Source organism: Drosophila novamexicana, unplaced genomic scaffold (assembly GCF_003285875.2).
Source record: "Drosophila novamexicana strain 15010-1031.04,08,12 unplaced genomic scaffold, DnovRS2.1 tig00000796-arrow-arrow-pilon, whole genome shotgun sequence".
NCBI lineage: Eukaryota > Metazoa > Arthropoda > Insecta > Diptera > Drosophilidae > Drosophila > Drosophila novamexicana.
In genome coordinates this window covers 36,324-63,903 of record NW_020824824.1, presented here as the reverse complement: position 1 = coordinate 63,903, position 27,580 = coordinate 36,324, and the positions used below count along the sequence as shown (strand labels likewise).

Here is a 27,580-nt window from a genome sequence, read left to right as displayed (position 1 = left end):
CAATACCAGCCCGTTACAACATATATAAATTCTTAGTTTACGTTTAAATTTAAATAAAACATTGTATATGCTATGTTTAGGAAATTAAATAGTTTTACAGCGAATGACTAGTTTTAAAAATTCCTAGATTTAATATTGAGGGAAGTGGAGGAGGTAACATCCAATAAGTTAAAATATTCGTAATCCGTGCATGCTATACATAAACACACCAATATTTATGTATCGAATCTTTTGAGTTGTGATAAAAAAAACTCTTTCTGCCTATATAATAACTTCGATTCAAATGTATAGCTTTTTTTGGTTTCAAGATCTACGTGATCACATAGACGGACAGACGGAGAGAACGACGGAAAAACATGAATTAACTTTGCTTCCTTTTCAAATAACTGCATAATTCGCGAATATGACGAATATATTATTTCAGATTTGTTAGCTTTTTATACCCACAAATTGTACGCATTTTTGGGTATTTGTGCAAATGTATGTAAGGAAGCATGTCCGACCCCATAAAGTATATATATTCTTGATCGGCATCAATAACAGAGTTGATCTAGCTATGTCCGTCTGCCTGTCCGTCCGTCCATATGTATGTTTCCGACTAGGGGATACCCTGAACCCTCTTCTACTAACAATCAAATGTAGCTCACACTTAGAGCTAATAGTCGGTTACTTATTCGCAACACAAATTGACTTGTAATGTTTGGATAGTAGTAAAAGTGATTAAATTAAGAAATAAATGTGAAAAAGATCCGAAAGATCTTCCATATCTAGCTCATTTTTATACCCTGAACCCATTTAAAATGGGTAAAAAGCGTATATTGTATTTGTGCAAAATGTAAATATATGTAACAGGCAGGATGAAGCATCTCCGACCCCATAAAGTACATATATTCTTGATCAGCATTAATAACTGAGTCGATCTAGCCATGTCTGTCTGTCCGCCCGTCCGTACGTCCGTCTGTCCGTATGTATGAACGCAAGGATCTCAGAGCCTATAAGAGCTAGAGGCCTGGTCTTAGGTGCTCCTAGTGTCTGCGCAATTCGAGTTTGTTTCCGATATTCGATAACTTGCCCCGTTTCCAAGTAATCGGTAAAAATCAATATCTAAATCCTGTTTTTTGGAAAATTTTTGTAAAGAAGAGGGTTCAGGGTATCGCCTAGTCGGGAGCTCCCGACTAAAACCTCTTACTTGTTAACCTATCGACTTGCTGCTCTTACAGCAAACTTAAATATTTAAAATTACAAAAATAAAAAGAAATTTCCTAATATAAATCTAATAATTTATTGTTTTAGCTAAAAATAAAGATGAGAGTCGCGCAACACAGCTTTTACGGAATATGATGAGTCACACTTACGGATTTCCTGTGCCGTCAACCATTGCATTGACAAAAGTACCTGAAGAACCCATACCACTTTTAAAGGTAAAAAAAATCCTGAATAAAAAATTTTGATTTAAGTTACGTTTTATTGGATAGGATATGCCTGAATCGCAACCGAATGTTGTCAAAATATGTAGAAGAAAGCAGAGTTTTCCTACTAAAACTGATTGCAAGGAATCTCCAGATATTACAGACACCGATACTCGTCTTCATCCAGAAAATATGTCCAATCCAATTACAGAAGGAATTAAAGATAAGAAGGTATTTGCATACATCTATTCTAAAGTATATACCAATTTAGGTATAACAAATTTTCCAGAGCATAAAATGTAGCAGCACTGCTGCTCTATCTACTTCTCAAAAGGATATGTCTTGTTCTAATTGTGGCACACTGACAACAACAATTTGGAGACGGAGCGTAAGAGGAGAAATGGTTTGCAACGCTTGTGGGTTATACTTCAAGCTTCATGGCGTTAATAGACCCCATTCTATGAGACGTGATACTATTCATACACGGCGCAGGCGTCCAAAAGAGTGCGAAAAATCTAAAAAAAGTAAGCTTCCTACTTTTCCGCACAGAACCTAAGTTTAATATTTATAAAATCTTAAATTTACAATTAATTTAACACTTACAGAAATATAGCTCAGCAGAATTTATTTTGTTCGTAGTAGGTTTCAACATTATCGTATCAATTTATTTCTTCTCATGTTGCTTGACTGGACAAAGCCATACATATGAAAGCATTTTAATACAATTTTTGTGTGCGGTCGCCCATTAAAGTAAAGCGATAAATGCTTGGTTCGGTTTTCAAGTTCTTGATTTTTTTTTAAATATTAATTTAAAAAAGGCTACACTAACAATTTTTTTCGTTAAAACACAACAAATTTTAATAGTAGCACATCCACAGCACAGAAAACAATACAATCGCCATTACAATGCTGTTTACATGAGGAAATTAATTGGAGTTACTAATTAATTTAAGCAACAATTTGAATGCACTTGCCCTTTTGCGCATGTACGAAAATTTTAAATTTCATTTAGCAACAATTAAGAAACATTAAGAATACAAATAAGTTATTAAAAAAGATGTTTTGGCAAACCACTTGACAGCAAGCGAAAACACACTATGAATAGAATTGCAATTGCGAGTGCATTATTTTCCATAACAACTCAATTTATCATGGCTGCAAGGTATAAGGCTATGACAAGTAGTTTTCTCCTTAGAATTTGGTTGCGAGTTCGAAATCGACAGAGGGAGTAACTTTGTTGTTAGCAGTTTATTAGTAAAAAAAATAACTATGGCACTCGTACTTGTAATATTTGGGTTTTTTCAATATATCATTATGGTGTGTTTAAGAGTTCATATTTCCGCTGAGAAATGCTATCGGCATTCCAGAGGCTTATTCATAGAGCAGCCGTTATTTGTTATTAATGAGTTCTTGACCGAAAAAAATTAAATCCACAGTTGCTCCAGCATTCAGTTTTGCTTCAAGAGAGAGGTCTCACTTTTGATTAGGTGAGATGGGGTTTTACTAAGGGTCAGCCTGATTTATAATGAGCTGGATTAAGTCACGTCAGAAATGGATTGGAGTGAACTTCCTACCTCAAGCCGTAAGATAAACAAGAAAAAGTGCTCTTGTCCGCACACACACCGCTTGAAGAGAAAATTATGCTGCTGCTGAGATTCGTAATTCGTAATTAAGCTCGCAGTTAATCGTCCGATCTTAATGAAATGCAGCAAGGCTTTTACTTTAGTCCTTTTTTTCTATTTCGTGGAAACGAGATTATCTGAGATCACATACAGAATCAATGCTCGATTCTATTTTAATTTTTATTGATTGCTTAATATGGGAACCAGTTAAATGTAAAGACTAAGATAACCTATGTTCAAAATTGCATGTCTTTCATATTTTAACGATTCAGTTATTGATGCTGAGTTATAATTTGTATACTTTATGTTGCTGGTGATTGTTTTTTCTGCTTGTTTTACATATTTACACAAAAAGGTGTACCCTTTTTAAAGTGTGGAGGGTATTAAAATGCACTTGGCGAATTTACGTTTGCGGGACTTTGGTAAACTTGGCCGTGGACGATCCGAGTATATTTTATGCTTCTTCTCTTTGGTTGGCAGTGTGGTTTTGTTGCAATTGCTGGACTTCTTTGTTGTTGATTTTTTTCCTTGGTTCCATAAAGAAGTTTCGTGGAATGCTACACAACCGAACAAAGTGTATCGTTTTCTGGAAGTAGAACCAGCTGTAGTTTATGTATGGGATGTAAATTAGTTCAATTTTTAACAGTAGGTAAGAAATTGCAATCCTAATATCCAATCCTAAAGATTATTTACAATAGTATCATTACAGTTTTGGTTAGCAATTGATCACTAGTAATTCTTTAATGTATTTCTACAAGGTTGAGAATTACTTTAGTACTCTTCATATTTTATGGGCTTCTGATGAGCTCGTTAAAAGTTTAAAAAGGGGGTTTTCTACGCCAACTAAAAATATATAGATAGCCATATATTTCGTGAATAGATAATGCTGAAGCCGTCTTATCGGTTTTATGTGTTTTAAAAAAAAATTGTTCACTGCACTAATTAAATTTGCAAACGTATATTACTTATGTATTATTCATTGAAAATTTTCAAAAAATCTTGTAAGAGAACAAATTTGCACATTGTTTTTGTAGTTGTATTGTAAAATGGATTGCATTGTTTAACTGGTTAATCATTATTGTTCTCTTTAACAAAAATTCTCATTCAGGATAGAATTTAGGTACATTAACATTATTAAATATTGATTTCTTTATTTATTTTTACCGCTTCAAGGGTTACCTTACATTATTGCACGCTAAGATTTTCAATTTTTTTTACCAGCTTTCGATTTCCAGAAAAAACAAAAGAACAATGGGCAGTTAGCTACATCCTGAGGTACATCCTATTGGGTCTTCACTTGGTGAGATTTGAAAGATCAAAAAGAAATAGGTGCCAAGAGAACGAATTCTAGTCTTGTGGTTTATTATTAGGCGATTTTGCAAGCATCAAAGGCTTGCTTCCTGTGAGTAGCCGTAAACGCGAATTGTTTTTCAATGAGGAACTAGCAACTGGCTATTGGTACACCTAGCTTCTCCATTTTGCTGGGAAGGGATCGGTAGATCCCAGCCTTGCAGGTTCGTCCGGTCGGCAAATGCTATCTGTATCCCTCTAACCTTGGACCCGTAAAATGCAACTAGCTTGGCCATTGCCTGAAGAGATTTGTCGCAGATATTGAATAAGACAATGCTTGATAGTTGCTTGGCTGTCAGAGTAAATGCAGATACTTTTTGCGTTTGCTATAAGTTGAGTAATAACGGACAGTGATTCTTGTTTTGCAGTTACCTCCGCTTGAAAAATAGTGGTTAGACATTCCGAAGAAGTTTTATGGTTCTACGTCTCCCACGCGATCGCCTATCTTAGATCTGTCCGTATAGATCCGACTCTGAGCAATCAAGATTTTATTCCTCCCCGTAGAAAATACGAGTTTTCAAAAGGGTGGCAAGATGTTCTAGAGTAGGCTGTAGCCTGGGAAAAGATGGGATTGCCTTAAGTATGCTAGAGTGATCATAGCTGCGAGTATTCAAATGTTTCCCCGTCCCGTCATTAGGTCAATCTTAAGGATATGAAGCATGGTATTCAGGGCATCATAGCGTGTGGTTTGCAGATCCAAAATTAGTAGCTCGGCAGAACGCTGTACTTTTCCCACGATTTTTTGCAGATATCTTTTTCTAGGAGCGTCCACTATTTTGATGTTCGGCCGGAAACCATAAAACAAAAACCAACACAATCTCAAATACATGTAATTATCTGCTTATGATTTATTTATTGTATACCTAACAGAGTTTGTCCAGACCGACGGAACGGTGACCAACGCACAACTAAATCATTAAAAACTCCAAACCTTAAATGTTTAGTGAAGCGTTTTTTTGAATTAAAGAGCAGAACTGGCTATTCCTGTAGTTAGGTTTGGTATAAAATATTTTTTAAGTATGGTTATTAAGTTGTGAGCTATGATTTTGTTTTTGAAAATAAGTAATTGTTGTTTAAATTGGTTCAATGATTTCTTAGTTTCTTCAAGTACGTTTTTATAGCTACTGTAGGCTGAATGAATAGTTTCATTATCGAACAAATTTTCTTTTTTAGAACCGTGATTATCTTCATTAGAATGTGATTAATCAGTACCCTTGATAAGGAGTCGGCGACGACGTTGGTTGATCCTCGTTTGTAATATATTTTAGGGGAAAATTCCTCTATGAAAGCATGCTATCTTTTTATTTTTGAGTTAGGATTTCTTGCGGAAACGCCATATAGGATACTTCTAATGTTTTTTAACACCCAAGATATGGCGTATAGTTCCCTTTAATTTAAGGCGTAATTTCTGTTTTATTTAGGGGTTTTGAAACAAAGCTGATTGGTTTGTTTTCCGGTGAAAGGGCGCCGCCTATGGCGATGACGTGAGCGTCTATAGTGAGAACGAATCTTTTTGTATAATCTGTTCGGGTTAGTTTAATTTTGGCAATTAAATGTGATTTAAGATGTTCAAAAGCAGATATAGCTTTGCTATGAGCGAGTTACCAGTATCGTCAAGGCGATCAGGTGATATATGTATATATATATATGTTGATTTGATGTAAATTAAATAATTCAATAAACACTGCAACGTTTTCTTTGAGTGTTCCAAACTGAACTGAATATCTATTTATTATTCGAGCTTCAGTAAACCTAAATGTATACGATGGGTTTCTTAAAAGCTAGCAACATGTATCTGACAAATTACCGTTGCAGCAGTTCAAGTGTCTTCACGAGAACTGTTGCAACCAACATCCTGTTAAAGTGCTGGATCAGCATTGCAACATAGTGTCACAATGCTGTGCTGCCGCCGCCGTTTCTCGGCGGCTTGGCGTCTGGAACCGAACCATATATACCCTGTATGGTATATTCGGTAACTGCTCCTCCCCTGCAATGAAGGGATGGCCTAATCGATGGAATGGCCGGAACGCACATCGGTGGAGGATCCGCCGGGGTGAAGATGATGTTTCTTCTTTTGAGTGTTAAGATGCATACTGCAGATATTGTAGTAGATTCGGTCGTTTCGGCTAGATGGAGTTTTTGCAAATTTATATCTTCGAACGTGTTGTTTATGTTCATTTGTTTGAACGACTCTATGGTCAGTTCTGTCCTTTGTTTAAACTCCATTACAGTATCATTGTATGATAAGCCGTTGATTATGACCGTACAATTGTCAAATGTTACAATTGCTGGATTGTGTTTACATTAAATTGGATTTCAGTCCAGCGGATACAAGGCTTGCAAGCTCAATTACATTGGTGTGAATGGGGTAATGACGTCAAGGGCGTAACTCTTCCCCTGTTAGAATATGAATTCTTCTGAATTCTTTTAATGTTAATTTTAGTATTTTTTTCTTTAAGTATAAATATATTAAAATGATTACAGCTTCAAAGATTAATAAAAAATATAGTGAATAACCCATATGTTACTCTGTTTTCGTATTTTAGCTCTGTTATTTCTTTTCAATTTTTAAAATTTTTTATCGACAAATAATCAAAATTTATTGTGTTTTTATAAGTTTGATTAAGTAATTTAGTTGGATAGTAAAAACGGTCATAGTATTCAATTTTTTCGTTAGAAAATGTTTCCGCTAATAATTTAATTTCACAGTTTACAGACTGAATCAAGCTATTTCCATTTAGTACAATGTTTCTGTTGTCACAATTTTGATGTAATTTTAAGTTTTTTGCATTTTTTACAATTATTGATTCATCGTCTATTTCTTCCAAACTTACGATATTATTAATTATGAAATTGCAATTGTTATAAATAGTACAGCTTTTACTTGATTTTAATTCTTTAAATATTGAGTTTTGTTTATAGTCGTATGTTATGTTTTCTATTTCTACTACAAATGTATTTTCTTGGTCGATTTGTATAAATTCAGTATTAAGTATGGGTATCAATAACATAATATTAGTTTGTATATATGTTTTTGGTAATTTAATTTAATTCTTATAACTTCATACACCCATTCTTATTAATTTTAACTTGTAAAAATCATTGTTAAATTTATTTATTTTATCTGTTGACAATATTCCTGGCATAAAAATGTTATTTTTAGCTGAAGCTTTATTTTCCTGAATAACATTTATTTTGTATTCAATATTTTTTAATTTCTGTATCTGGTCATTGGATAACAATTTCATTACGATATTTATATTTTCATTTTATTTTCCATAGTGTCATTTATAATGAGTCTGTCGTGCATTATTGTGTCCGCTAAGATATGAATGGTATGGTTAAAGTGTGAATTTATATAAATTTGTTGATTCATATTTTTAATTAAATTGAGATTGTTGGTGTCTATAATACTCAAATGTTCTGAAATATCCGTTCTGTCCTCTTCGTCCATGAGTCCGAAAAGCCATTTATATACTGTTCCTGCTGTGTTTATGAGCCCTCGTTTCATTCTATTGTTGGGACTTTTCGATCTAATTTTTGCTTTTATTGTATCTATTTCATCTAATAGTAATTTTTTATCTGCGATATGTATATGTTTGATATTGTTTTCAACTTTATTAACTATATTAGTGATTTCATCAATGTTTATAATATGTAAAATAATAATTGTTTCAATGTTGAATATATTTGCACTGTTGGATATATATGCACTGAAACAAAACGCAGGATGCGTTTTCCTGAATTGGCATAATATGCAATCTTGCGTCTATCAAAGTCAATGTTGTTATAGTATAGTTATAGTATAATATAGTATATAGTATATATTTTACTGTGCATTGCTATTTGCTTTTGGGTTAGTTTCAAGCTGTAATGGCCTTTTTATATTACATGGGTGAACATTTTGTAATTTGGTAAATCTGAAGTAGGGTTCGTCCTTGTGTCTGACTCGCTTATAATTTGTTGTTGGTCCTTCTTGTTGTTCTTCATAGTTTTCTCTTATAATGATTCGTTCATTAATCTTGAAACGTTGCTGGTGCATTTTTTAATTCAAAAGGCATTCTTACATACTCGTTTAAGCCCATTGGTGTAACGAAAGCTGACTTTTCTATGTCTTGTTCATCCATTAAAATCTGATGATATCTTTTTGCTAAATCTAAAGTGCTGAAATACTGAGATTTCCCCAACTTGTCTAATATTGCGTCCATGATAGGTAATGGATACTTATCAGGAACGGTAAGCTGATTTATATATTCGAAATTTTTGTACTCCTGATTGATCAATTTTTTTAGGATCACACCAATAGGAGAACTGTATCTGCTTTTATCTTTCCTGATTATACCACTTCTTTCCATGTCAATAATTTGTTTCCGAACTTCTTCATATTTGGGAGAATATCTATAAATTTTTGAGTAAATTAATTGATCTGTAGTTGTTCTAATACTGTGAACTACTGTATTTGTATAAGTCAATATATCTTATCTTTAAAGTATAAATTTCTGTATTTATTTGTTAAACGTTTAACGATTTCAGTTTCTTCTTTGTTTAATTCATCTACATTGAGGTCTTCAATTTCACTTATTTTCATAACACAAACATCAATTGGTTGTTTCGATAGGAATGGAATTTCAAACCCATTAAAACGTTTAATTATCTTGTTTTTAAAATCAATACTTTCAATATTTCTTTGGATAAAATCCATACCCAATAGAAAATCATAAGATTTTTCTAGGGGCAATGCTACCCATATTGATCGTGCATTTTCTGCATATTTAAACTCACTTGGTACTTTAGTTTTTACTAAATAATTATTAGTTTTTAGTTCACAGTTTATTGTATGAATAATTTTAGAATATTTTTCAATTATTGTATATTTAGATGTATGCACACTATCTGTGTTAAGAATACTAATAGTTGATCCCGTGTCAATTAGGATTATATATGTTTCCCTCAATAGTCCCTTTAATAAAAATTTTATTTTCATCCGAGGCTAATTGTTAAAAAATGTTGGTTCATCTACAATGCTTGAACTTTCTGGATTTTCCTTATTTAGGTTGTCAACACTCATTGCTTCTATTGGTGCTTGCTGATTATTTTGTTGAAAATTTTGGTTTTGGTTATAATTTTGCTGCTGTCTAGTATTCTGACTTTGTCGATTTTGGCTGTAATTCTGATTTTGATTATAGTTATAGTTTTCATTGTAATTTTGATTATAATTTTAATTATTTCTTACATTTTGGCTTTGATTTCCCTGATTTTGTTCATAATTCTGATTCTTATTGTTCGAGTTATTATTATTGGTTCGTCTGTTATTTTTGTTGTTACGTCCAGAGTTCTGGTTTTGATCATTTTGATTTTGAATATTTTGATTTTGATTCTGTCCTTGGTTAGAATAGTTGTTGTCAGTGTTTCGTTTAAGTAATAGTGTTTGATTTAAACTTCCATAATTTAGTCCGATAAATTTTGCAATTTCTTGTCTTACGTCAGATAATGTTGTTTGATCATTTATGAAATTGCCATAGGGCCGGATGCTAATTCCTTGACTCGTTGTATTAACAAGCCACTTAATATGTCCACCAGTCTATTATTATTTTCAAATACTGAAAAATCTATAATTTCTTAAACAATCTAACGAACCTTATAATCTAAATCTCGAATGGTAATTACCCTTAAATTATTAATTTTTCTGGTGAAGCCCATCTGGTCTGTTCTGGGGCGGTAATGATGTCTTAGTCTGATCTTGCATGTATCCCAATCTTCTGGTGAGTTAATGTTTAAAATTGTTCTTGCCTGATCTTGAATTTTGGTGTTGGATATGACGCTGAATGTCTGGGCACTGTTTCCATACCGATGCAATAAAGCCATGTAGAGTACGCTCTTCTCCAGTGAACACATCTGGTTTCTCGTTCAATGCTGTTTCGTTGTTTCGTTATTGGATTGGTATTGTTCTGCTGCTGTTGCTGATGTTAATGCTTGAATGCATTGCTGCATTGTTGTTATATCCCGTTGATTTTCCATATTGTTTTATTTGTTATAAGTGATGCTAAAATTTTTCTGGTCAAACACTTTATTATTGTTCACACGGCTGCGCCAATTATATAAGTTTGAGATGTATACCAAGAAATAATACAACACTCGAATTTAACTTTTAACTTTGCGTTTATTCGTACTGGTTAGATCTGTGGTTTTCTTATAACTGGATTATAATTCTAAGACAAAAGAGTGCAAAGGCTCAGTTGGCGATTTGGGACTATTGTTTATAGAGAGCGCCAAGCAGAGAAGCTGCAGAGAGCAACTGAGGCTTTGTTTTATGTTTACATTAATGCATCGGAGCGACATAGCCACTTATGGTTATTTGTTTACAATATGAGCTTTTAGCAGAAGTGCTGCGAGGCTGTGGGCTGATCGATTAGGAATTGTTTACATAAAGTGGTCACCATCAGTGAAGCTGGATGATGGAATCTATTTCAAAAGAAGTTGCGTCGTATTTATGTGTCAAAATATTTTATAACACTTCGATCTTTAAGATTTGAATTGTGTTTACATTAAATTGGATTTCACTCCACCGGATACAAGGCTTGCAAGCTCAACTGGTTTGAACTCGACTTTATATTGGTGTGAATGGGGTAATGACGTCAGGGGCGCAACTCGTGCGCTGCCGTCTTGTAAGAACATCCGGCCCAGAACTATGTCAGCATCTGTGGCTGGTGTTATATTGCATTTTGCTGACCCCTGTTAACTCGTAAGAACATCCGGCCTAGTGCTATATCAGCATCGAGCTGGTGTCGTTGGCCTCTGTTAACTGCTCCCCTTTTAAGTAAAGGCCGCCCTCGGCCGCTACCACCTACGCTACGGACACCTTCTTAATCTCCTTGGCCGAAGTCATGTTTTTGGTGAACCGACGGTAGGTGACTCCGATGCAAATTATGATGCAATACACAGCACCCAACAAGAAGGCTATAACCACGCTGTCGACGCTTCCAATTTCGTCCTTGTTTTCCTTGATGATCTCCAGGTAATGTTCATTTAAGCGATGAAGGTAAGGGAGACTCAGCACGTCTTGGTGGCCGGTGACGTTCAGAAGGGGAAATTCCGCGATACCGGGGAACTTACTGTGGACGTTGTTGCGATTCAAGTTCTTCGTTTCGTTGATCAGATCAAGTCTCAGTACCGTTGTCAGTGCAAACTTTAGCAGGCCGGTTATTGATGATCAGAATTCCGTCATCGACCCGTGTGATCGGGTCTAAGTGACTCGGCTGCATTTGGCAGTTTGCCAAGCCACCAGCATGCAGCTCTCTGGTCGGTGAAAGTTGACAAAAATTTCCTCCCGGCGTGGAAGCGCAATTCTTAAGGGCAAGCACTTGATCTCCGCACTCAGTTATAATGTTGTCGTCGATTTGTAGCAGAGCATTCTCATGTGCAACTGGATACAGCATCACCTTTCTGCAAGCCATTTTGATTTTCGGTAACTTAATGATAAAGTGAAGGGCATTAATAGATTGTAATACTTTCACGGACGCAACGGACGTAAGGTCAGCTATTGAAGTACCTGTGTGTTCATTGATCCAAACAGATTTCAAATCTGCGTGATCCAATTTATTTGGGCTTATGATATTAATTTTTGCAAGGGTAACAGCAAGCATCAAATTCTGCATTTCCATCAGCAACATTCTGTTCCGAGCTAAAAGAGTTTCGTATAAGTGCCCGCAATCTATCTGATTCTTTTTTGCAGCTTTTAGTAATGTGTTGACACTAGTAGTGAGTTGATTGATTTGTTCCTGAGTTCACCAACTGTAATTCAGTGAATTTGATCTTCTCGAAGTCACTGGCGTCAGGTGTTCCCGCAACTACTTTAAGGGCTGTGCCCAATAAATCTAAACTTCTTGCCACCCTGTGGTGCGCGCCAAGAGCTTCTAACAGATCTCTGAGGTGGGACGCATCTACGCTTAGAAGCTTTCTCATGTGTGACTGCGGAAACATTTTACATAGCTCAATTGTTTCGAAAATTGAATTCCTCCCAGACCAGAACTTGGCCGTCAACAATGGAAATATACTTGTGAGTAATTAGTCACACGCGCTGCCGCACTTGCCAAAAATAGAAACAGCAGAAACCCGAACCTGCGGAAGACAGGTCTCTTGTTGATGACCGAATGTATTGTCTTCTTATACTCAATCGTGGCTAGCATTATGACTTCGACTGAGTCACTGATGTTTCCCTCCAGCTTGAGGCAACGTGCAAGCTCGGCTAGAGTGCTATGGAAGCGCTCGACTTGGCCATTGGAGGTGCTATGTATCAGCGGCGCATTAACAGTATTGACTCCGTAGTTATTTAACAACAATGTCTTTATAGTTTGAGAATTCATCGAAGGCTTGTTGTCGCAATAAATTGTTCTGGCTCGTGGAAAGAAATTCATGAGCTGCAGTAATGGAGCTTTTCAGCCCCGATAGTGCGCGACTGAATTGGTTGTACGACTGCAAATTTAGAGAATTTATCAACACAGGTCAAAAAAAATTGTTTGTTCCGTGGAAAAAATATCAATGTGTAGAAATTTCCCAGGAGTCTCCGGGATCGGAGTTTCTCCGAGCTCGTGTCTTTTCGAGTGCCTATCATATTTGGCTGCCGAGCAGATTATACAGCATTCCGCACTTTCCTTAGCCAACTTCGCCATTTTAGGGAAATAGTATTCTGATAACACTTGCAGCTCAAGAAAAAGTGAGCTGCTCTGTGCGCTCTATTATGTTCGGCAACGAGAATTTCTCTTCTCTCATCAACGTTGACGACATCTGCAACTCGGTTTTTGTAGTGCTAGGAGTTTGGGCCTGGAAACATGCGAACTAAGCCATCCTGCACCTGTGCCAGTGTGTGCAGGTTGCAATAAAGGGCATTAACTGCATTTGGATTAATCAAGTCAAGGAGTTCATCTAGAAGGGCTGTGCGATCAGTAACTCTTACTTCACTCTTGTCCCCTGACAAGCTCTTGCTAGTCAAGAGCGATGAACTGTTGTCGCAATAGCGCATCTTAAAGTCCGGGTATCTGAGCATGGCGTTTTCTGATGACAAAATGTTACGTAGCTTTTTGAATGCGTGACGCTGAAGCTCAGAGAACTCTACCGAGATGTTTCGCGATCTATGGTTGCTTACTGACCCATTCTCACCCTTAAGAAGATCAGAAATGGGTTTTTTTATTGAGGCAGAATCTTTGATGAAACACCTATTATAACTGGCCAGTCCTAAAAATGATTTCATCTTGAATATATTCTTTGGTTCCGGTACGCTTTTTTCATCCACTCTACATGTTGGACATGAGAATTTTCGTCTTTTGAGAAGACGATGACATCGCCAACATAGACATAGCAAGATTTGCCAATTTGCTCACGCAGTACGTCGTCAACAGTTCTTTGGAAGATGCTGGCCGCATTCTTCAACCCAAAGGGAAGTCGGCAAAATTCGTTAACTGCAAAGGCTGTTTTTTCACGGTCACGCTCTGCTAGCGTGATCTGGTGATGGCCGGATTTTAGGTCCAATGTCGAAAATTATTTAGCTTTGCTAAGATTCCCCAAAATCATTGGACTGTTAGGCATAGGGTATCTGTCTGCGATGGTTTTCTCGTTAAGTTTTCGAAAATCCATTACGAGGCGCATATTCTTGTTACCAAACTCGTCCGTCCCCTTCTTCTACACCACCCAAATGAGGTTGTTGTAGGGGGTAACAGATTTTTTAATGATACCGTTCTTCAGAAGGCTTTAGATCTCGTTATTAACGAATTCCGCTGCTCCCATGGGATAGGGGTACAGTCGGACATAAACTTGTCGTTCATCAGTAGTCCTGATAGTGGCCACCACTGATGTGTTATAGGGAAGTGCTTCTTCCGGATCCGCGAAGGCCTTATGTTTGCTTTGTAGCATTTTTAGGAATGGATCTTTTACAGCAGTCAACATTGGTAAAGTTAACTTCCGCGCACCTGTGGAATTCGATTTGTTCAGTTTCTGCGCCACATTTGAGTTGGCCAAAAGGAAAAGACAAAGCGACACTCCTGCTTGACTGAGCAAGTTGAGCCCCACAATTCCATCAAATGTGGACAGGTCTGGGAGTAAGAAAAATGTGGCAGTTTTGCCGAACAAAGATATAAGTCACTCATGAGTGATCTTCGTGGTGCCGTGTATAGAATGGGTAGAGAAGAAAGAATTTACCGGGCACACACCCTTAGGTTTTTATGTGGCCTGATATAATTCTTGGAAGCGTCCGTGTCGATGACAAATCTCATCTGGATCCCTGCTACTCTCCTACTGATGTAGGGCAGCAGGGAGCTTCCCCTAAAAAATTGAGAGGTCCCGCTACCATTATCGTCAGCAATTTGCTGTTCTGCTGCTGCTGCAGAGCTAGAATACGAACCTGAATCTTCCGCTTAATCCGCTTAATCGCCCAGACGTGGCCGTTCTTTTGTAGGCTTGAGGAGCGCTAAAGTTAACGTAGGCTGGTGTTTGCGATGGTTGTAGAATTTTTGACACAGATGGATCGACGTCCATTTGTTCCCGTGACCCGCCACCTTTGTTCCACCTGCCACTCTGTTGCTCAAATTGACTTTGTTGCTGTTTCTGTTGTTTAGTGAAGTGAGGATTTTTGGAGCCGCTGGGTTGCGGATCCCCCTGCTGTTGACCCCTATCTTGCTGACGGACCTGTGGCCTCGGGGTCACTTTTTGTTCCCTATCTTCTTGCCTCTCATGGTTTGCCTCAACCTCTTGCGCTAGAGCTAGGGCCGTCGGTAAGTCCTTAGACCTTGCCTTGACATCCGTCAGGCTTCGCTTTAGGCCTCAGAGAAAAACACGCAACGCATCATCTCTGAACTTCGTACAGAGCCCTTGTGCCATGCTTGGTTCGTAGGACATGTTGACCTTATTGGTAAGAAGAGTAAGCCTTTTCTCAACCTCGTCATAGTATTGTAAAATTGTTAATGAGCCCTGTCTTAGGGTGCTCATCTCTTGCTCTATTACGTGAATGCCTCTCGTATCCCTCTATGTGAAATTGAGACGGTTTATTATGGCATCAAAATTCATTACTGTGCCAAACTGACCCAAAACGCCGTCAGGTGCCCTTCTAATTTGGTCTTAATAATAATGACCGCCTGGTAGTGGCGTGAGCTGCCGTCGTATGGCTTGTACATTTTATATACCGCTATCGCAGCTTGTCTCCAAGAGGCGTACGTCTCTGGCACCGCCGTAAATTCTGGTTAGCATTTAACGGCGTCCAATGGTTCATTACATTGGACGTCGTTTCTGATTTCCACCGGCTCAAATGCTTGGACCGGCGGTGTTTCTATACTACTGGCAGATATTCTGCCTGCCAATTCTTGTATTTGAGCGTTTAAAGAAGCCCTCAGTTCTGCATCTATTTGCTTCAATACTGCGCTCTGTGCTTCTAAGGCGGAGGCCACTGCGGCCTGCACCAAAGCCCTAAGCTACTCAGGCTCCATTCCTATTTTACACCTGTTGTCAAAGATTTTTTGCGGGACGGCTTCCTTATCTAAGGTGGTGGAGTCGTCTGACTCAGATCCCCTCGCAGAGCGGTCTCTGTACCTGAGAAACGAGCTGTTCATGGACTATACTGTCAATAATAACAACACAATTTCAAGGGCAAACCAACAATAGTAAATTAAATGAATGCTGACAGAGGAGAGTTTAATGAAAATTGCTGATGGACGCAAGTTGTGTTACTCAATGTAAGTTAAGAACACAATTACTGCAATTTTAAATATTTCTCACTTATGTATTTTTTGATTTTATTTTAAATAAATCACACAGATTGAAAAAAGTTTGTGCCAAATGTTGGCAAACTTACATTTTATTTGATCCCAGAATGGTTGTATGCTCTACGTCTACTGCTTCCCGCTGCAGTTGCGAAAGCTTTTTTATGATCCCTCGCCGAAGTCTATGGGTGTTGGTTTACTTCGCTGACAAGTCGCTGCCCAAAGAGCTCCAGCGGCTTCGGTGTATCAAATGACTTTTTATTGGGCTTGTGCCGCTGACGTTAATTGATGTAGGTCAGGCACATCTTTATTGTTTGCAGTGGTAGGTTGGGTATTGCTTTTACACAGCGCGAAATGTCTTGTACTGGTAGACTAATTCTTTACACTGCACAGCACCCAAAATAATTATAGAAGAAAATGGTCCGATAAACGTTGTTCGCCAATTAATATTTAAATAATAAGTTCTCGCGGATTTTCGTTATAGACTTTATTTTTGATTATTTGATTATTTTGGAAACACAAAATTAATTAATTAATTATTGTTTATAAAACACTAGACCGATACGCCGTACTGCCGAAGTGCAGGAACATCCGGCCCAGAGTTATCTCAGCATCTGTGGCTGGTGTTATATTGCATTTGCTGACCCATGTTAACTCGTAAGAACATCCGGCCCAGTGCTATATCAGCATCTGGAGATGGTGTCGTTGGCCTCTGTAAACTTATATACGTTGCTCATGCTACACTTAATTAATCCCTAATGAAACCTCAGTCCAACGATGGAGCGTCGCTGTCGGCGTCGGCGTCCCCAGCTTGGTGTTGTTGCATATGTTGAAATGTCCCCATTCTGCACATCGCAGGGGTTCGCATTTCTTGGGAATCAACGAACTCTATTGGTTCCGCTGATTCCACAATCATTGGCATGTGCGGAAGATATGCCAAATAAGCGAATCCACGGTTGGCTGTCCCATGAACGCGTTGACCTCCTATGCACCTAAAGTTGCATACGCGACACCTGTCTTCAGCTTTGCTCAGCACGTTGAATGGCCACGTGCAAGAACCAAATGTTGGTAAGCTGGTTAGCCAAGTGTTGTTGTTTTGAATGTCTGGTATTAACTCCTCCCGTCTCGAAAACTAATCGTAAATTGTTAAAATATTCTTCTTTTGTTTTTCCGAATATTACGATGTCGTCTATATAAACATAGCATCGTTTACCTATGTGTTCTCTTAATATGTCATTCAAAGTTCTTTGAAAAATAGCTGGTGCGTTGCGTAGCCCGAAGGGGAGTCTAAGAAATTCGAATTTTCCATTATTGACAAGACATTTGCATTAGTACTTTTTAATTATTTGATGGTTATTCTTGATAAAGCATCTGCAAGAATATTATCTTTTCCCTTAAGGTATTCTACAGTGAACTCGTACTCTTCTAAATATAGTGTCATTCTCGTTAATTTTGAACTTGGATTTACCATTGAAAATAGATATATCAATGGCCTATGGTCTGTTTTAATTGTGAAATGCTGACCATATATGTATTGTCGTAAATGCGTTATTGCGCAGTGAATTGCTGCCAACTCTTGTTCGGTTGTACTTTTATTGCTTTCTCCTTTTGTAAATGAACGAGAAGCATATGCTACGAGCAATTGTTTATCTCCATACGTTTGAATCAAAACTGTTCCGCAGGCTAGTTTACTGGCATCTGTTATGATTCAAAATTCTTTTCTAAAATCTGGGTATTTTAGTAAAGTTGGCTTCATAAGAGTATTTTTTAAATATTCGAAAGCTTTTTGGCATTTATCGGACCACTCAAACTTTACAGTCATTTTACATAATCTTGTTATGTGACGTAAATAATCTGCAAAGTTTTTTATAAAACGTCTGTGAATCTTCTAGCGCTATCAGCGTCCGTAGGGACTGGATATTTTTCAATTACATCATATTTTTTGTCATCTGGCAAAATACCTTGATCAGTAACCTTATGACCTAGAAAAGTCACTTCGTGCATGAAAAATGAACATTTTTCTGGAAGTAATTTAAGGTTGTGTTGCCTACACAAGTAAAACGTTTGCTAAGTTTCATGTGGTTTTCGGAACAACCGATGACGATTAAGTCGTCCATGTACAAGAAAGCTTGTGAAGGTTCTGATCCGGAAAAAGCGGTGGTCATCATTCTTTGAAAAGAATTAGGCGCTATTTTTAGACCATATAGTAATAGTTTAAAACGATAGGAGCCATTGGTCGTTGAAAAATACGTTATATATCTAGAATTTTCTTCTAATTCTATTTGGTGAAAACCGAACATTAAATCTAAGCATGAGAAATATTTTGTTGTTAAAAAACGATTTAATGACAGTTTTTTACCGTCAAATTCAGGGACTGTAGATGAAATTTGTCTTACATATTCCCTATCTAAGGCTACCTGGTCTGACATGTTGGATTCTGTATCGTCCAGTGTGTCAATGTCGATATCGATATTTATATCGGTAATTGGCTTCGACTCATTCAGATCTTGCAGCTGGTTTGGTTCAAACTTTGCTGGTAAAAATAAATCTTCTGCAACATTTAGTATGATATTCTGTCTAATGCCAATGTTTTTCAATCTTGTATTTAGAGATTGTATGACTTTAAGGAATTGTTGGGCATGTTCTTGTGTTAGTTTATCTTTAATGGAATTTACTGCATGTACTATATTGTTTTATCAATATTTGTACATGGTATATTAGTGTTTCTACCTTTATAGGCATGCCTTTATTGATGCACTTATATGACTTGTCAAATTGGTCTTTGAAGTCATTGATATTTTTCACTAATATACTCCATTCCATATTTTTTTTTTAGATTTAGACCTTATCTAGTCCGTCTGCTTTTTCATTGTATGCATTGCATACACCTTCAATGCTAGTGATACAAGAGATACTGTAGTAATTATAATTAGCAAAATAGTAATATTTCCTAAATTTTCTTTATGGTCAATTACTTTTACATTATTTATAACATTTGCGGCTGATTTTTCAACCTTGGAACCGTTCGAACCCATTTTAATTAAAATTTCTTACATATATTTATATATAATATAATATAATGTTTTGCCACATAATGTTTTTCATATATTCATATAATGTTTTTAAATTCATTAAATGTTTTTAGTTTCAAATGCCAATGTTTTTAGTTTCAAAGTTTTAATATTGTTAATAATACAAAATACTACCTGGCGTTTCGCATAGCTATATGGGCTATGCTGCTAATCGAGCGGAGGTGTTGCCGCTCAATTTTACAAAAATTTTTATTTTATAATTAAAAGTAATTAAGGATATAACTGCATCTGTTGTTCATCCGTTGCACGCTGATGCTCCCTCGTAGGCGCAAGTGGCGGTGTGCCTCTCGCACTTATCCCGATGGCACAGCTAGTTGCGCTGGCGGTTCTGGTGCTGGCCTTTGCACAGGTATATTCGCAGAAGGGGCTTTCGAGCGGGCCTTCGCAATCCTGTGGGCACATTCGTTTTACTTTTGGCAGGCTGGTTGCGGCAATGGGTGTAACTTTATTAGTTGTTTGGTTTATTATAGCTTTTATATTTGAGTGGGTAGTGTTGTTTGGTTTTCTCTGCTTAATTTCATTTTGCAGATAGTCGAGCTCAGTTTGTAACTTCCGAGCTGTCGACCATGCAGGTGTTGACGTTTTTGTGTATAGCAGCCACCTTAGATGCGCTATTCTTTTATTTATTTTATTTTTTAAGCCACCGCGTTTATGAACCATAACACTCACTCTCTACTCACTCAAAATACTAGATGCTTAAAATTCGGACAAATGCTTATTGATTTTTGGAAATAGTATTTTCAATTAATATTCCTTAATCAATTTCTTGATTTGGAATGAAAATATTGTTTTCTGGCGAAACAATATTGATTTGACGGACTATTTCAGAACGAGCTGGAAGTATTGTGGCATATTATCACAAGTGTGAGTTATTGGTTGTTTTATTGTATAATTTAAATTATTTGGCCGAAGTATAAGAGAATCACATGTTTGTGTGAAATCTAATTGGCAATTATACTTTTTAAAGAAGTCTTTTTAAAGAAGTCGTGTGGAATGAAATATTTTTCGGTAGATAATTCTACTATTGCTAAATCTTTAGAAATAACTGAACCTTCACCGATTCCAGATATTTGAGTTGATATGTTTGAATTAATGTTTTTAAATGTATCAACATGTTCTTTTAATAGTGATATGTAAATTAAGTCTTCCGTCGTAACTTCGTTGCCTGGCGACGATGTGTGGTTGGTCGGACGGTGGTGACTTCTTTTCTTTGTGAGGTGGTGATGAAATCAACAGGTGATTCTTCTCCTTGTGAGGTGATGATGAAATCAACAGGTGATTCTTCTCCTTGTGAGGTGGTGATGAATCCAACAGGTGACTATTGGAACGATGTGATTAGGTTGTGGGAACTTTCCCAGTTGCCCGTCTTGGACGTGGTCAACTATGATTGATAACTCAAATAATGTTTATTGACGGCAATGCCGGAGTTTAATCATTCACTCGTCTTATAATGTTGCGATCTAGATTGAGACTGAAGGCTACCGAAATGTTCAAGCCTAAGTTTGCCCTGTGAAGCCAATGCATCACGCCATACGCTAGAGTCGGCATGCCGACTCAGCATTCTTGCGCAAGCAGCACGGGTGTCCGTTTTCAGTTGCTGTGCGCAGAACTCTTGGCAGCGGGTCAGCATTGTTTACAAGAGTACTACTTTGTTGCTGAGGGCAAAAAAAATGTTGTTGTATTTGTTGCTGAGGGCAACCAAATACTTATGATTGTGTGTTGCGTACTTAGAAATAACAATGTATGACTGTGAGAATGTATCTTATATGTTTAGTTGTTAACTTGTATGCACCAGTATCTAGCAATAGGGTTAATGCTTTGCCTATTTTTTCGTTATTTATATTAATGAAGATACTGAGGTTTAGATTGACTGTGTGTACTTTGGTGTTTCTTGGTGAACATCTTAAGAGTTTTGTTGGTTTTCCGAGTTAGTCTGAGTAAGTCGAACATAATTATTGCTATTATAGTTGACATTGTTATTGTTTTGGTTGTTACCTCGGTTGAAATTATTTCTTCCTCGGGTATTACCACGGGCATTATTGTTAGTATAGTTTGCGTTATGATTACCGCGGCCATTGCCTATACCTCTTTGGTAATTGCGATAGTCATTGCCTCTATTATGTCTGCCTCGCTGATATAATACTGTGCTGGCATAGTGCTGCAATGAATGTATTAAATCATTACATCATTAAATGTGTTGAAGTTTCCAGCTTCTATTATTATGCGAAATTTTTCATATTCACAATTTTTGTTCATTGCAGATATTGCATTATTCGGGTCGTCAATATTAGCTGCCACGAGTTGCTTACGCAAGTCATCGATTTCAGCTGTATATTGAGCTTCTGTTTTGCCTATTTGTTGGGCGTTTAACAGCTTTGCCTTAATCACGTCAATGGATTCACATTTGACGCTACTTTTTAATTTATTAATAATGCCATAGATCGTAGTCTCGTCTTGGCATTTGTATAGTATTGTGCCAATTAGTTTTGATTTTATGACTTCTACAGCCAAATCCTCTTGGTTGCCCTTTGTTCGTTCAACAAGCCTTATGCTGTTAAAAAACGATTTAATGACCAGTTTTTTACCATCAAATTCAGGGACTGGAGACGAAATTTGTCTTACATATTCCCTATCTAAAAATCAATCTTCTGCAACATTTTTTATGATATCTGTCTAATGTTATTGTTATTTTAGCTTTAATGGAATCTACTGCATGTACTATATTCTTACATTGTTTTATCAATATTTGTACATGGTATATTAGTGTTTCTACCTTTATAGGCATGCCTTTATTGATGCACTTATATGACTTTTCAAATTGGTCTTTGAAGTCATTGATATTTTTCACTAATATACTCCATTCCATATTTTTTTATATTTAGACCTTATCTAGTCCGTCTGCTCTACTGCTATAGCGTTTCTTAATTTTCTTTGTATGCATTGCATGCACCTTCTATGCTAGTGATACAAGAGATACTGTAGTAATTATAATTAGAAAAATAGTAATATTTTCCAAATTTTCTTTATGGTCAATTACTTTTACATTATTTATAACATTTGCGGCTGATTTTTCAACCTTGGAACCGTTCGAACCCATTTTAATTAAAATTTCTTACATATATTTATATATAATATAATATAATGTTTTGCCACATAATGTTTTTCATATATTCATATAATGTTTTTAAATTCATTAAATGTTTTTAGTTTCAAATGCCAATGTTTTTAGTTTCAAAGTTTTAATATTGCTAATAATACAAAATACTACCTGGCGTTTCGCATAGCTATATGGGCTATGCTGCTAATCGAGCGGAGGTGTTGCCGCTCAATTTTACAAAAATTTTTATTTTATAATTAAAAGTAATTAAGGATATAACTGCATCTGTTGTTCATACGTTGCATCAGCTGGGCGTCGCCGGATGTGGCACGCTGATGCTCCCTCGTAGGCGCAAGTGGCGGTGTGCCTCTCGCACTTATCCCGATGGCACAGCTAGTTGCGCTGGCGGTTCTGGTGCTGGCCTTTGCACAGGTATATTCGCAGAAGGGGCTTTCGAGCGGGCCTTCGCAATCCTGTGGGCACATTCGTTTTACTTTTGGCAGGCTGGTTGCGGCAATGGGTGTAACTTTATTAGTTGTTTGGTTTATTATAGCTTTTATTTGAGTGAGTAGTGGTGTTTGGTTTTCTCTGCTTAATTTCATTTTGCAGATAGTCGAGCTCAGTTTGTAACTTCTGAGCTGATGGCGAACACAAATAGATCGTCATCAGATGGGTGTGGAACGGGATATTCAAGTTTTGACTCGTCCGCTGGCAATTTGATTTTTCAATTGTTTTGCATTGTTAATGTAAGAATAACAACGGTAGTGGTTTTGTAGTTTGTCAGATTCAGAATGATATCGTCTCTCTTTATTTAAGATGGACTTAGCCTAAAGTACATAATATAGTTTGGAGTTCTGTCACTGAAAGCAGCGGCAGAACGGGAGTACATAGCACGCCATATGTATTTGTATATATATTGTTATATGTACATGCAGAAGGCATATACGTTGGAATGCGCTTGGGACCGAACGGTCAAAACTTCATAGTGCTTACGCTGCAGATCTCACGCTGCAGGCCAGTCCACATATAAGAGGCTGATCATATTACGGCACTTGGCGGTAGTTGTATTATGTAAACAATGCGCTTGATACTCTAACTTTAAGATGACCTCTCACATATTGTATACACTGCAATATGGTGGGAATATGCTTATTTGCATGTAACATGCTACAGTGTACTCATTTATTCGTACGGTTTTGTTATACCATGAAGCCATTAAAATGGGTATAAGGGTATATTGTATTTGTGCAAAATCCAAATGTATGTAACAGGCAGAAGGAAGCATCTCCGACCCCATAAAGTATATAAATTATAATAACGAAGATTATTTCTTTATCATTTATTATTCGAGGGTCAGCTTGACCGTTCGAGGGTTCTTTTAAAACTAATTTTTGCATACAATTATAAACAGGCTACGGACTCCCGGCAGCGATGTCGGCAGAATGCTGACCATGCGCCTCGTGACACATTTCAGTGGCCACTTGGCGTACAGATCATATTGCATTGCTGCATTGCAACTTCGTTGCGCATGTTTAAATTGTAGACTGCTGAGCGGGCGACTTTGTCGCACACGCATCCGGTCAGCCTATTTTGTTTAGCTGGCGTTAACTCCTCCCTCGGCCAAGTGAAGGACGTCCTCGGTCTTCCTAGTGCCCGCTTGTAGTTTCTTGATAATGGCGTTTCGTTGTTGTAGCTTGCCGCGCTGGCGAATCCTTTGCACTAGTACCAAGAAACAGAAGACAACCGTTAGTGTGACTCCTCCACTCCATATGGGTCCGTAAGTCTACGCAGATTTTAGTTGGCGGATGCGTTGCAGGTTTATCGTACTCATCTCATGTAGAAGAGGTAAGCTCAAGTGTTCCCGATGTTTAGTCACGTTGATTTGAGTGACCGCTGAAACCACAGGCTTCCTTCTGAAGACACCATAGTTGTTGACATATCGTGTGTTGTTAATTACAATTTCGTCATCGAAGTTGACCAGGTAAGTTCCAGAGATGAATGACGATGAGCCTGAGTATCCTGAGATGTTTACGGATGCTTCGTTAATTACGATAGCTCCATCGTCTATCACCATTAACTCGTCTAGGTGGCCGGGGCGAGTACTACATTGTGCGAGTGTGCCAGCTATCAATTGCTGGGCACAGCTGGGTGCTTTTAAGTTTTTGCAGAATGTGGTGCCGATTGCCGCATTGCACTCGCCTACAGCGAAGATGTCTGTACCGCAATCCGCTACGATGCTACTCTCCTCGAAGTCCAGAATTTTACCAGATCGTTGAACGGGAAGAAGATTTATTTTTTTACATACTAACTTAGGTATAGGATATTTAATAAGAAAATACAAAATGTCGTTATTTTGGAAAACCTTAATGGTAGCAACCTCTAATACATCGCTTATACTAATGTTAGTGAAATGTTTAAATGTCATCTCCTTAACATCGACGTTATCAAGCATTACCGGACTGATCAGGTTTATTTTGGAAAGCGTTACTGCGAGAATTCAATTTTGCAAGTCTGATATAATCATTCTATTTTTTGCCAAAATTGTTTCGTATAAATGATCTAAGTCTATATCTTCTGTCTTGCTAATTGAGTTAACTATTTCCGTTAATTGATTGAGTCTTGTTTGAAATTTATTATTTAATTCGATCTGTAAGTTTTGCGAATCCGTTATTTGCGTCTGTCTAAACTTGACCTGTTCCCAGTCGTCGAAGTCTGGGGTTCCTGCTATAACTTTAAGTGCTGTCCCTAAGTCTGTGATTTACCTTGAGTGTCATAATTAGTGTGTCGATGTGTCCGAGGTCAGTGAGTAGTACGTTTCGAATGTGGTCCTGCTTGAATAAGTCTATCGTCTGTCTGGTTTCGTCTGCGTATGTCTCGTACGAAGTCACGTTCGTTGTGTGTCCTAGGTAGCCGTACTCGTCCCAAATAGTTACGTCCCCGTCAGTTACTGGTATGTAGTCCGAAAGTGTGTAGTTTGTCAGTTTAACTGTCGCGGTCGTAAGGGTCATCATTAGAAGTACTACCAGTGTTGATGTTAGACTAAATTGAAAGAATGAATAAAAAGAATTTATTTTTATTTTCTAAGATTGTCCTTGTGGACCACCCTCCCTTTTATTAAAACCGTTGATCCTAGGTCCGCTTCTACTATGCCTTCTACACATAGTGGGGTTAATTTATTACCTAAGCGTCTATTTGATTTTACCCAAACCTTATCTCCTACTAGATATTCTTTGTTTTCCCTGTTTTTATTTTCCTGTGACATTTTCTTAGATTGTGCTTTTATAAGTCTGTCCCTTATCTGTATTCCTGTTTCTGTGCTGCTTGAGCAGATAACATCGACTGGTTTCATTGCCGTCACTGAATGAATAGTTTTATTGTATTCAATCGTTAAAAGCAGGATCAGGTCAACGGTGTCGCTTATGTGCTTGTCAAGTTTCATACACCGTGCAATTTCTGCTAAAGTGCTATAAAACCGTTCGACTTGGCCGTTTGAGACGCTGTGTAAGGGAGGCGTATTTACGATTTGGATATCGAATTTACACAAGATGGATTTCACTGTCTCAGAGTTTAGGGATCTTTCATTGTCGCAATATATGGTATTAATGTTGGGAAAAAAATTTATGAGTTGTAAGATTGGGTTTTTGATGTCTATGATTGCTCTTGACCCAATTGGCTGTGTCACAGCAAATTTAGAAAATTTATCAACGCATGTTAGAAAAAATTTCTGGTCTGTCGAAAATACATCAATGTGCAGACGTGTTTCACCTAACATTTGTTTTTTGGGTGTCGATCGTTCTTAGCCATTGAACAAATTCTACAATTTGCACTAATTTCTGTTGCCAGTTTAGACATGTTTGGGAAAAAATAGTCGCGCATTATTTGCTTGACATTCTCCTGCGCTGCTCGGTGAGCTCTGTTATGTTCTGTTGTTACTATTTCTCTTTGTTCTGTCTTGTCTGGGATATCTGTCACTACATACTTACAGTATCGGAATGTCGTTGATGGAAATAGCTCAATCAAATTGTGTTGTATAAAAGCAAGGATTGGCAGTTCGCAATGGATTCCGTTGACGACACCTGCATTTACTACATCCTGTAGTGTTTGTAAAAGACTGCTCCTATCTGAGACCCCTACAATATGCCGTGTTTTGTTTTGAAAAAGTATGATAGTTCTGACAAAAGGGGAATGAGATTCTTCAATAATAATCTGATTCCTGAAACAGATTACTGGTTTATCGGTGGCCTCAATTGTGTAGGTCAGGGATTCTTCGCTATGAATTTTTGCGATATCTGAGCATTGCGAGTCAGAGTCGAGGGCATTCACGTTTTGACGTGACAATGCGTCGGCTACATTGTTTTCTTTGCCAGATTTGTAAATAATATTTGCATTGTGCTCATCGATAAAAGCTTTCCAGCGTTTTATCTTAGCATTAGGGTTTTTATCTGACACAGCATATGTTAGAGGCTGATGGTCTGTAAAGATATTAAGGTTCCTCACGCCATATAGATAATTCCTAAGATTTTTCAGAGCCCATACAATGGCCAGGAGTTCTCGCTCATTTGTCGCACGATTTTGCTCATTGTCCCGTAATGCTCGTGAAATGAGGGTTATGGGACGACCTTCTTGGGATAGCACTGCTCCAATGCCGTACCCTGAGGCATCTGTTGTCAAGTCAAATGGCTTTTTAAAGTCTGGATATCTCAAAACGACATCTTCAGAGGCCAGTATATCCCTCAATTTACAGAACGCTTCAATTTGTTTCTGTGTGAGTTCGATAACTACTTTCCTCGACTGGTTAGCACTTATTTTGCCATTCTCGCCCTTTAAGACGTCCGTTAGGGGCCTGGCGATATCGGCGAATCCCTTGATAAAACACCTATAATAATTGGCTAATCCTAAGAATGATCTAAGGCCAAATAGTGTTTTCGGGATTTGGAAGCTTTTTATAGCTTGCACTTTTTCAGGTGAAGTTTGAATTCCACCTCTGGACACGGTGAATCCCAGATATTCCACGCTCTTTTTGAACTTGGACTTTTCCTGAGACACCCTCATGTTTGCATCTTCAAGGCTTTTTAAAACCCAATTGATGTGTTTAACATGGTCCTCTTTGTTTGTAGAAAAAATTATCACATCATCAACGTAGACATGACAAGTTTTCACAATTTCGTCTCGGAGAACGTCATCAATAGCCCTCTGAAATATGCTCGGTGCATTTTTCAGACCGAAAGGGAGCCTACAAAACTCGTACTTTCCATTGTTTACGGAA

At 37.4% G+C, this 27,580-nt stretch overlaps 1 protein-coding gene across 1 annotated transcript in view; it reads left to right on the top strand.

Annotated features, from left to right (window-relative positions):
- LOC115763962 overlaps positions 1–27,580 on the top strand; it is a gene marked incomplete at its 3' end in the record, with an annotated part of 84,698 nt that overhangs the window by 24,177 nt on the left and 32,941 nt on the right. Inside the window, exons 5-7 of the mRNA XM_030706760.1 lie at positions 1,294–1,421; positions 1,476–1,640; positions 1,699–1,933. Coding sequence (XP_030562620.1) covers positions 1,294–1,421; positions 1,476–1,640; positions 1,699–1,933 — 528 coding nt within the window. The remainder of the gene's footprint in view (positions 1–1,293; positions 1,422–1,475; positions 1,641–1,698; positions 1,934–27,580) is intronic.